Here is a 12,024-nt window from a genome sequence, read left to right on the forward strand (position 1 = left end):
TCAAAATAATTAAAAATGAGTGAGTTAGGTATCTGCGAACTTGACCCAAAATTAGGGTTTCTGTCAGAATGACCTATAATGTTCTGAAATTAATGATGAGCTTCCAAGTTTCAAATGGATTTTTGATGAACATGAAAGTTGTTCATATGGCGACTTTTGTTAAAACTTGAATGGGGGCGCCAATTGGATTGGCTAGGGCAGGTGCCCTAGCTTAGGGTAGGTGCCCTAGCCAATCAAATTGGCGCCTATGTGTATGTTTTAAAAGGAGGCGCCAACTCAATTGCCGAGTCCATCATAAAATGCCTTTTTTGTATTATAAATAGATGCGTTGTGTGACCTATTGTTCCACAACTCAAATAATCATTTGGCTATCATGTTTGGTGTTCGTCGCCGATACGGTAAGGTGATTTATGCGAGAGACAAACCTCAATTGGTGATGCTGTTTTGGAACATCACCACGTTAGATCAACTGAAGAGGGAGCTGGTTCGATGGTTAGACGGGAAGATACCAGAAGGGGAAAAAATCAGAAGTATTGAGAGACTTGACAGTATCTTTGGTTGGGTGCGAATGAGGACTGATAAGAATGCTAGGGAAATGATGTTCGGTCGAGACGACATTAATTTGATTGTTGTAATCAGTTAGAATTATTTATGTTTTCAGATATTTTGTACTGATGTTGGTTATGAAACTCGTTGTAACAAGAACTTAATGATATATAATGATTGATTGTTACAGAAATACAATGTTACAAAAAGCATAAGATGTAGATACAATGTTACAAATAGCTTAAGATCTAGATATCATATTACAATAAGCTTAAGATCTAGATGATGCTCCTAGATTGGGACAGTTGTTTTTGTTGTGTCCTGGTTGACGACAGATACTACATAATCTTATCATTTTATCTGTGGAATCCATCTCTGTTCTTATACGTGTGCTGTTTGGTCTTCCTTTCTTCTTTCTACGCATCTCTTCATTGTGCCAAACAATATCTCCTTCATATGGAGGCCAGTAATCCTCCATTGGTAGTACTGAAAAGCCTCGACTATATACATTCATGATGGTGTTGGCCTTGTACACATCAGATAAATAGGTGTTAGCGTCTTGACGAGTATAAGCGCATGCTGCAATGACATGGGAGCAAGGTATGCGGAAGGCCTGAAATTTTCCACAATCGCACCAACTTGTGTTTAGTCTAACAGCGTAGGCTAAATTTGGTCTCCCCTCGCTGTTGCCCATTGTTTCCTGGACGCTGAAATTTTGTCTATGACGGTCAAACACTGTTACAGCGTGTGTCGTAGCTTTGATGCTCTCCTCTTTCATGACCTTCATGCAACATTCACTGAATACTTGTCCAGACATTAACACTGCACTCCATCTTTCGCCTCTGGTTGCGAACATAGAAGCCAACCTATAATAGGTTGATCTTACCAAGGCGGCTATCGGCAGGTTTCGAATTCCTTTGAAAACCCCGTTCATGCATTCCACAATGTTTGTTGTCATGTGGCCCCATCGACAACCACCGTCAAATGCTCTTGTCCACTGCTCTACTGGGATGTTATTTATCCATCTCCCCGCATCTTCATTAGACAGTCGAATCTCATCACGATAATATTGAAAAGACGGTTGAGTTAAAGCATACCCAGCATTCACCACCTTCTTGCGAAGATTCTTATCTTTTATAGCACGCATGAAGTTTTGTGCTATGTGTCTGATACAGTAGACATGTGTAGAAGGAGGATCATGCCATCCGTTTTCATGGTTGTTGTAGGCACTTTCGATGGCAGCATGTCTATCAGAAATCAGACATAGATTGGCTTGTGGTGCGACATGCGTTCTGAGATGTCGAAGAAAGAAACCCCATCCAGCAGCTGTTTCACCTTCAACAAGAGCAAAGGCAACGGGAAATACATTGTTGTTACCGTCTTGTGCAACTGCCATGAGCAACGTACCCTTGTATTTTCCGTATAACCAAGTGCCATCAATTTGCAGGAGAGGTTTGCAGAATGCGAAACCTTTGATGCAAGGGTCAAATGCCCAAAAGAGACGGTGGAATATTCTATTACCTGTAGCACAGGTTCCGTCTGGCATCATTGCTGGCACTGTCTCCAGAATTGCCACGGTTCCTGGGACATAAGTTTTTAGTGCCCATAAAAATCGTGGTAATTCTTTGAATGAGTCCTCCCAGTTGCCGAAAACCTGCTCAACAGCCTTTGTCCTCGCAATCCATGCTTTCTTGTAAGATGGAGTATAATTATATGTTGTTCGGATATGTGATATAATTATACTCACCTTCACTGATGGGTCTTTGTTTACCAATGGCAGAATGTCTCGACAAATCAATGCTGTGCTCAGTTGACGGTGATCTTGTGCAACGGTTGTTGCGACGCAACTGTGTGGTGGGTCTATTGAAGCGATCTCCCAAGAGTCATTTCTCTTCTTGTAAGATGCAGCCAAACGAAACTTACATAGCATGTTACAACATTCAATAACATACCTTCTTGAATCAGTGCGTTTAACCGTAAAGTCAACAAAGTTGTTCATGTGATATTTTTTGATTGCCAAGACACATTCCTCTTTGGTACGAAACATGTCTCCCACCTTTAATTCTCCTACTGGTCTCGGATACGGATTGTAGAAGACACTGTCGGACATTTCATCATCGTGAAGATCCATATTTGTCATATGTTGAGGAGGAATATAGACATGAGTAGGAGGTATTGGTGGTGGTTGAGCCTCATCTTCATCGTCGTTATTCAGGATGTGATCAACCTGTATCTCAGTCTCCTCTTCTTCTTCATCAACAACGTCGACCTCTACTTCTGCTTCTGGGTTGAGTTCATCTGAGCATTGTGCATCATCTGCATCATCTCCACCAGCTGGATCCTGATATGTTACTTGAGACTGTTGAGACGGTATACATGGTTGTAGAGTAATGTACAACTCGATAGAATCCATGCCTGAATGTTCATGACTAAGAAACATGCTTTGCACATCTTCATCGTCTCGTATCTTTAGGGGGAAAAACTTGCATTGACCATTCTCAAAAAATATAGGATTCTGATATGTCATCCTTGACACAATACCTCCCTGTATAAAGGATTGTATTCTTTTTTTGAAATGCAAAAAGGTTGCATTTCTCTTCATCGAAACTCTAATGGTATCAGTGTTTCTAAAACAAAAACCATGAAGCTCAGACTCAAAAGTTTCACCGTTGCAGTGAACGTTGATACTGTATAATGATGAAGATGACATTTTGGAGATGAAAAGTATTTTGCAAGTGCAGATGAAAGTGAGTGAAGATGAAAAGTATTTTGGAGATGAAAAGTATTTTGCAAGTGCAGATGAATGTGATAGTAAGACACTTAAATAGATGGTATTAATGTCTCACATTGAAGCTAGTCTGAGATACCGTGTCAAGCATGCAAGTAATTTCAGAGATGATGTGTCTGTCATGCAAGACAGTGTGACTTGATGTGTCAAGCATGCTAGCTAGTTCAGAGATGAGGTGTCTGTCATGCAAGACAGTGTGAGTTGATGTGTCAAGCATGCTAGCTAGTTCAGAGATGAGGTGTCTGTCATGCAAGACAGTGTGAGTTGATGTGTCAAGCATGATAGGTAGTCAAGAGTTGATGTGTCTGTCATGCAAGCTATCAAGTAGGTAGTCATCAACATACAGGAGACAAGACAGACACGTGTCGGACACCTAAGACGGTCAGAGATGAGGTGTCAATCCTGCAAGACAGTGTGACTTGATGTGTCAAGCATGCTAGCTAGTAAGAAGGTAGTCATCAGCATACAGGAGACAAGACAGATACGTGTCGGACACCTAAGACGGTCAGAGATGATGTGTCAATCCTGCAAGACAGTGTGAGTTGATGTGTCAGCCAGGCAAGCTATCAAGAAGGTAGTCATCAGCATACAGGAGACAAGACAGACACGTGTCGGACACCTAAGATGGTCAGAGATGATGTGTCAATCATGCAAGCCATCCATAAGTGAATTGTTCAGCATGCAGGAGACAGCAATGCCACGTGTTGAGCATGCAAAGGGTGGCGCCAATTGGATTGGCGCCTACCTTTAGGACTTGCACATGGTCGCCAGTTTGAATGGCGCCCCCCTTAGTCAGTCCTTGAAACCAAGCATTCAGAACTAGGCTTGCATGCATGTGCCCTAGGGTGTCGCCAATTTGAATGGCGCCCCCTCCTAAATAATGTACATGGTCGCCAAATGAGGTGGAGACACCATGCAAACACAATTTTTCATGCACTCATCCATTTGCCTATAAATTGATCCACTCCTTCACCAATTCTTCCACACCAACATTCTCACTACTTCATCTACATTTCTCACTACTTCATCTACATTACTTCTGTTACAATTTCATCTTCTACAAAATCTTCCATTTTCATCTACACCAACTCCCCAACAATATGTCTTTACTCACAATGGGCGAAGCACACAGAGGAACAGTTGCAAACATCGCGACATACGTAAGTATTTTCTTATACTTCTTTTTTATGTTTCATCTCCACCAACCCCATTTTATTTTGAAATACCGACTTAGTCAAATGTTACATTATTTCTATTATAGGATGTCTCAAGGTTTCGCACTCGAGTTCACGAATTTGTCCACATGGACCCGTTGATTCAACCTTATGTTGAACTTGCCGGTTTTGGTCACCTTAGCAAAATTATGTCTTGGTCTATAGATAACAAATTCATTCTCGCCTTATGCGAAAGATGGAGGCCAGAGACACACACATTTTGGTTTCCAACCGGTGAGTGTACCGTGACGTTAGAAGACGTCTACATGCTTTTAGGACTACGAATTGAAGGCAAAGCTGTTAATGGTAAGACCAACTTTCCAAATTCAATTTGCATGGAGCTTTTAAACGTTGATTTGTTAGATGATAATGCTAGGGGACAAGGTATACTACTTTCACGCCTAAAGTCATATTATAATAGTTTTTATTTAGATGAGCATTCTACCGAAGAAGCTCGAATCATTAAAACTAGGTGTTACATTATGTTGTTACTAGGATCCTTTTTATTTCCCGAAGGTAGTGGTTCTAGCATGCATATTATGTACTTACCTTTACTTAGACAAATAGATAGAATAGGTAGTTATAGTTGGGGATCCGCATGTCTAGCCTATCTCTATAGTTCTTTGTGCAAAAACTGCCACAAAGATACTTCTACATTTTCTGGATGTGCTGTTTTGCTACAAGCATGGGGATGGTCAAGACTACCGTCTCTAGCACCGGTCAATAGCAACCCCTTCACTTTTCCATATGCAAAAAAGTAAGTTGTTTAAATTGCTATATCTTTACTTCCTTCCTTACAGTTTATTACCCATAACTAATTTATTTTAACTTTTTGGTGTAGATGGTCGGCACGCGGTATGAATTACAGCAGATGTCCGAGACACTGTATTACTCAATATCGCAACCTGTTGGATCACCTTCGACCGGCAGACGTAAGCAAAATAATTACATTATTTCTTCATATTATATTCACTTTTTCTACATTCATTTAAATCCTATTGTCTTTAACATTTCAGTTCATTTGGCGTCCATACCTTAATATGGATCATGAGCATCAGATCAACCCTGAAGACGCAGCCGTATGGACAACATGCACACCAATAATACGGTTCACAACAGTGGAGCTGCACAACACCGATCGTGTGAAGCTGCAGTTTGGTATGGTCCAGAATATCCCAGATCCCCCAGCTAGCCTAGGAGAATGGCATATGCGTAAAGTGAACGACCAATGGAACTTCAACCCTTGGCAACAATTCGCAAGATCAGAGTGTCGCAAGTGGAAGCACCGTCATGACCATGTCTTAACTGACGCAGTCATGCCAAATGAGGTAAAACCAAGTCGTACTTATATGGCTTGGTATAGATCAGTTGGATTTCAATTCATCGCCGATGATATGTACCTCTACGACCCACGCCAGACAACTTACACACAAGAAGCCTCAACATCTAACCCCCAACAACATTCTCAGCCCAATTACTCACAACCACCTATCCGACAAACTTTCCGTTCCACAAACACACAAACATACAACCAAAACATGCCATTCACCCAACCCCAAAACCAAGAACATCCCCCATACCACCACCAACAAATGGACCATCAACCTTCGACCGAACATCGCTTCGCACCCACACCATCACCCTACCAAAGTCGCCTTACCCAAAACACTAACCGCCCCATCACCTACCGTAGCCAAGAACCCCAAACATCACAATACCAAAACATCCCACAACCATATCTCTTCCAAACACCCCAACAACCTTTCCAACCTTTCCTAGACCCATCATTGTCACCCATGTCCCCCTTCAACCGTCCTGGTCGCCCATCCATGAGTCAACCACACCCCAACTTCTCTGGCATGGGTCATGAGCTCAGCTACGCCGGTACACCATCATTGAATACTGAAGACTATGCTGAGTTGGCTGAATACCTCAACGGATCTTCTCCTGTAGGCGGTAATGACGCTCCTGGACCATCAGATGAACAAACACCGGTTCAGAATCGTCAACATGGGTTAGGGCCAAGGGTTAGGATAGCTAGGGGATGTGGGACCGGAGGTCGGTTAGGTGATCCCGGTCATCACCATTAGGATTCATTGTGTAAAATCCAAATTTTATTAATATCAATTCGTATTATGTCAAATTTATCTTTGTGTATTCTCCAAACATTAAGTTTCTTTCATAATTCTTAAATAAACACATATCATAAAACAAAAATTTATAAGTCAAAAACCCTAATTCAAGGACTTGTTATTGTTATGTTGAAGGGCTTGAAGTTGGTCCCTTTTGGCAAAGTTCACATACACTTGTTTTGACAGAAACCCTAATTTTGGATCAAGTTCGCAGGGACATAACTCACTCATTTTTAATTATTTTGAGGTGGGACCAAGTGCATTGCAAAATTTAAGATGTCTACTTCAAATGTTATGTTGGACAAAAATTCATATTCCTAAAAGAAACACATGCAATAATACAAAACATTATGACTCAGATAACAGTTATAATGTCAAAGAGTCCAAGTTCAGGTGCCCATACCTTTCTCATAAAAGCTGCAAATGATGCAAACCTTTAGTCCAAATTCATTATCTTGAAAAGATATACAACTTTTATGTTAAAGGTTTTGTCATTTGAGGCTTTTATCATTCATACTAAAGGGCTTGAAGTTGGTCCCTTTTGGCAAAGTTCACATACACTTGTTTTGACAGAAACCCTAATTTTGGGTCAAGTTCGCAGATACCTAACTCACTCATTTTTAATTATTTTGAGGTGGGACCAAGTGCATTGCAAAATTTAAGATGTCTACTTCAAATGTTATGTTGGACAAAAATTCATATTCGTAAAAGAAACACATGCAATAATACAAAACATTATGGGTCAGATAACAGTTGAAAAACTCAGAAGTCCAACTTCAACTGCCCATAACTTTCTCAAAAAAAATCCAAATGTTGCAAAATTTATATCCAAATTCATTGTTTTGAAAAGATCTACAACTTTCATGTTGGAAGTTTTTTCATTTGAGGCTTTTTTAAGGGAGTCGCCAATTGGATTGGCGCCCCCTCTTAAAAAATACACACAGGCGCCAATTGGATTGGCTAGGGCACCTGCCCTAGCCAATCCAATTGGCGCCTCCTTGTAATTTTTAAGAGGGGGCGCCAATCCAATTGGCGCCTCCCTATTAAAGATGGGGTAGATTGGAAATTTTTTTGAAACTTGGGTTATTTTGGGAAATAATTTAAAAAGTTGGGTTATATTAGTAAAAAATCCTCGTCTGGTCAAATAAAATTTAACAAAATTGTTTTCAATTCCATTAATTCATCATTTTAAAATCAGCACGTAGTTCAATAACACTGACTTCATTTTAAGTCACCACGCACTTCAATGATAGCAATGACATTCATTATTTTAAAATCAGCACTATCAATAAATAAATTTATAAAGATTAGAAAACAAAATTAGAACCACAAAGAAATACAATACTATAATATAATTAGAACCACAAAGAAATACTATACTATAATATAATTAGATCCACAAAAGAGAATCAATTTTTGAGAAGGGCAATTTTGGACCAATAGGAAATAATAGTCCGTTGACTCCAACCAGTTTAAAGCTATACACTCTCATTGTTTCACCATTATCATTTCCCATTCACTCACTTGTAACTCTTAATCCAAGCAACTTTTCAGTTATATCATAACAATGTCAAACGCCATTCATTTCTTCCCTCTCAACACCGGAGCCAAGATCCCTTCCGTCGGTTTGGGAACTTGGCGGTCCGATCCTGGCGTCGCCGGTCAAGCCGTTGCTACCGCCATCAAGGTTTCCTACTGCCTTTTCAATTCTAACATGCATATTTTAGAAACCTAGTAATATTAAATATACACATATTTGATTTTGATGAATCAATTTGATACGTGCAGGCCGGTTACCGTCACATTGACTGCTCTCCAATCTATGGAAATGAGAAAGAGGTAAGTCATTAGACGTTTGTTTTTTTACGCGTAAAAAGAAATGATTCATTTATTTCTTCTATTGCAGATTGGGTCTATATTAAAGAAACTGTTTGATGATGGCGTAGTGAAACGTGAAGATTTGTTTATTACCTCGAAACTCTGGTTTGTTTGTTCATTAAGTAGTATTGTTCTCATCTGTTAGTCTTTCTTTGATGTTAACAACCTAATGATATCTGCACCGCAGGAATACCGAGCATTCTCCAGAAGATGTACCTCTAGCATTGGACAGGACTTTGAAAGACTTACAGCTTGATTATGTTGATCTGTATCTTGTATGTAATAATATAGCATATTAACAACTTGGTTTGAAAATGGATGGTTTAGTAGTTTATTACTAACCGGCTTTATTGATGACTAACCTGATGATTTTTTTTTTAGATTCATTGGCCGGTTGCAATGAAGAAAGAATCTACAATGGATAAAGAATCAGTAGGTTTTAATTCTGAAAATATTTTGCAACCTAATATTTCCAGCACAGGGAATGCAAATGCGACGACAGTAGGTTCGAATCCTAAAAATCTTGTACAACCTAATCTTGCTAGCACATGGAGGGCAATGGAGTTGCTCTATGAGTCTGGAAAGGCGCGGGCTATAGGTGTAAGCAATTTCTCCGTCAAGAAATTGGGAGATTTGGTTGAAGTTGCTCGCGTTACTCCGGCTGTCAATCAAGTCGAGTGTCATCCTTCTTGGAGGCAGGATAAGTTGAAGGACTTATGCAATTCCAAAGGTGTCCACCTCTCTGTAAGTTTCCGAATCTTGAATGATCATTATTTTTTTCAACAAGTCTTTATAAACATGAAATATCTTCTTAATGCTTAGGGATATTCACCTTTGGGTTCTCCTGGTTGGCTTAAAACTAGTCTCCTTAACCATCCAACTCTAAATGTGATTGCGGAGAAACTAGGCAAGACTCCTGCACAGGTAGCTCTACGTTGGGGGTTGCAAATGGGTCATAGTGTTCTTCCCAAGAGTGCAAGTGAAACCAGGATAAAAGAAAACTTTGATGTTTTTGATTGGTCTATACCTGCAGACTTGTTTGCTAAATTTTCTGAGATTGAACAAGTAAGTATCTTATGTTAAAATGAGCATTTACTTTATAAAATGAAGATAGAAAATGTTCTTATAAAATAAACACGACATTAATTTCTGATCAATATGGCTAACTCACACTTTGTTTAACCTCTTATGTTTTGGTGCTGGAGACTTGAAATTCATATATACAAGCTTGTGTTAAATTTAAAATGCATGATTTTATGATATTGGTTCTTATTGTTTGTAGGAGAGACTGGTTCGAATGGACATATTTGTTGACGAAACTTATGGTGGTTACAAAACCGTTGAAGAACTTTGGGATGGGGAAATTTAAGCAGTGAGCACCAGCACCTAAGGATATTTGATGGAAAAAGAGAATGCCTTTGTTTTTATGTTGAATTTGTCTGCATAATAATATATATATATATATATATATATATATATATATATATATATATATATATATATATATATATATATATATATATATATATATATATATATATATATATATATATATTGTTTTCATCCATTTTTGTTGAAATATTTTCTAGTAATAATTTAATTAATATACAAGCTATGTTACAATGATTTGCCATAGTTGTTTGTTTTTATATGATTCTGTAATTTATGATTTTTTATATTAACTGTCTTTTAGTAGAATCTCAATTGTGACGAATAGTTGTTTTTATATGACTCTGTAATTTATGCTTTTTTATATTTCACTGTCTTTAGTAGAATTTCAATTCTGACGATGGTGCTTAGTATAATAAATATGTGATTATAAAATTCTTCAACAGAGAGCTCTAGTCACCATAAGTTTGAAATTCATTTCTTGTATGATGAAAATATTTGTCGAAGAACTTATGATTTCTATATTCAACTTCTTTTTTATTTATATTTGTCGAAGAACTTATGATCTCTATAATAAATAAATAATTTCTATATTCATTTTCTTTGATTGGATTGATATCATATATGTGTATGACACATATAAATAGTTTCATAAATCTACCTGGGATACTAGAAAATATATAAGTTATCTAAATCTATTTATAGATTAGATAAAGCACATGACATTACTTCATTACTTCCTTTAGTTCAAACAAAATCCTTATAATGAAAAAACAAAAAATCCATAAAAATAAAGCACAGTAAAATAAGTTAAATAATTTCATGACAGTTAATAATATGGATCAAATAAGTTCTATAAGTCTTTATCACGTGACAAATACACACAGCAACAACCAAAATATAACAATCATGCAAATTATAAACAAATTAAAAAAGAGTATCTTTTGTTGATCATCTATGAATTTCTAATCATAATTCACATGGTTTCTTATGTCACTTTCAAGTAATGTTATAAACCACTTACAATTATCCCTTGTCTCGGCATCAACCACAACATATACAATAACAAAAAATTGATTAGTTGCATCTTGAACAACAACTGATATGAATTATCCCCATACTTTCCTTTAAAAAAAACACCCATCAAGATCTATCAATGACCTACATTCGACTTTAAATCTATTCTTGCAAGCAAGCATGCAAGTAAACATACAATCTCTGAAATAACGGAGTAGATTCCAATCTGAGCATCACTTCTATCTTTATTATTGATTTGAGGTTACTTTTCAATAACTAAGTCAACTAATCTCAAGTTCGCCCATTTAGTTCCTTCTAGCAGCCTTTTACTACCAATCTTCCTCTTTTTTCCAGTGTCCTAGATAATTTATTTATTAAAATGGATAGAATATTTCTCTTTAATCATCTCATATGCTTGACTTCTTTTAAGGCCGGGTATTATCATCAACCTTTGCTTCAATTTATTTGCAACCCGACCTCTACTAGCTGATTTGTTCCTAAACATTCTACAACATGTACATTCTAGATTGAGTGCATTAATATAATATGTGCAACTACTGCTATTCCATGAACATAAGGAAACTCATGGACATTCCTCAACTCAACTCAACATATAGCCCTAGCCCTTACCTTATTATTCTTTTTTTGACATAATTTCCCTTCTAATATCAATGTGCACATCTTTTACAACATTCTTAAAATCCTCCAAACTTATAAATTTCATTCTAACTTCTAGCCTAACTTCACCAAAAACAACTTTAGAGTTAAAAATGGAAAATTTGAACCTTTAAATTCCCTCGTATTTTGTGGATTCTAGAGTCCTCGTATGCTCAGAATATGATTCTAGAGTCCTCGTATATTCAAATGATGCTTTATAAATATCTTTTCCATTTGACTCAACCAACTTTCTAACAATCTTTACTTGGTTTTTATTGACATCATCATCTTAATTATTTTTACTATCTAACTCAAAGTCATAAATATCAATCACTTTCAGAATCACTTACAAACGCTTATGCACATCAAAAAATATTTTCGTTAGCTTTACAAAAATATTTGT

At 37.4% G+C, this 12,024-nt stretch overlaps 2 protein-coding genes across 2 annotated transcripts; both read left to right on the top strand.

The window, feature by feature from the left end:
- Positions 1 to 4,327: 4,327 nt before the first annotated feature.
- Positions 4,328 to 6,733, top strand: LOC127136912 (uncharacterized). Its single transcript, XM_051063422.1, has 4 exons — positions 4,328 to 4,494; positions 4,596 to 5,480; positions 5,565 to 6,575; positions 6,722 to 6,733. The coding sequence occupies exons 2-4, from the start codon at positions 5,406 to 5,408 to the stop codon at positions 6,731 to 6,733; spliced, it is 1,098 nt and encodes a 365-aa protein (XP_050919379.1). The 5' UTR covers positions 4,328 to 4,494; positions 4,596 to 5,405.
- A 1,361-nt stretch (positions 6,734 to 8,094) lies between these two features.
- Positions 8,095 to 10,051, top strand: LOC127074891 (NADPH-dependent aldo-keto reductase, chloroplastic). Its single transcript, XM_051016300.1, has 7 exons — positions 8,095 to 8,367; positions 8,469 to 8,519; positions 8,587 to 8,663; positions 8,746 to 8,833; positions 8,940 to 9,302; positions 9,381 to 9,623; positions 9,841 to 10,051. The coding sequence occupies exons 1-7, from the start codon at positions 8,248 to 8,250 to the stop codon at positions 9,925 to 9,927; spliced, it is 1,029 nt and encodes a 342-aa protein (XP_050872257.1). The 5' UTR covers positions 8,095 to 8,247; the 3' UTR covers positions 9,928 to 10,051.
- Positions 10,052 to 12,024: the final 1,973 nt, after the last annotated feature.

The sequence above is a fragment of the Lathyrus oleraceus genome, chromosome 4, assembly GCF_024323335.1.
Source record: "Lathyrus oleraceus cultivar Zhongwan6 chromosome 4, CAAS_Psat_ZW6_1.0, whole genome shotgun sequence".
Lineage (NCBI taxonomy): Eukaryota > Viridiplantae > Streptophyta > Magnoliopsida > Fabales > Fabaceae > Lathyrus > Lathyrus oleraceus.

Bases quoted from the DNA above. Each gene is read 5' to 3' on its own strand.
- LOC127136912 (XM_051063422.1), top strand. From the start codon at position 5,406: ATGAATTACAGCAGATGTCCGAGACACTGTATTACTCAATATCGCAAC. The intron at 5,481-5,564 runs GTAAGCAAAATA...TTAACATTTCAG, and splicing joins ATCACCTTCGACCGGCAGAC to TTCATTTGGCGTCCATACCT.
- LOC127074891 (XM_051016300.1), top strand. From the start codon at position 8,248: ATGTCAAACGCCATTCATTTCTTCCCTCTCAACACCGGAGCCAAGATC. The intron at 8,664-8,745 runs GTTTGTTTGTTC...TCTGCACCGCAG, and splicing joins TTTATTACCTCGAAACTCTG to GAATACCGAGCATTCTCCAG. The intron at 9,624-9,840 runs GTAAGTATCTTA...TATTGTTTGTAG, and splicing joins AATTTTCTGAGATTGAACAA to GAGAGACTGGTTCGAATGGA.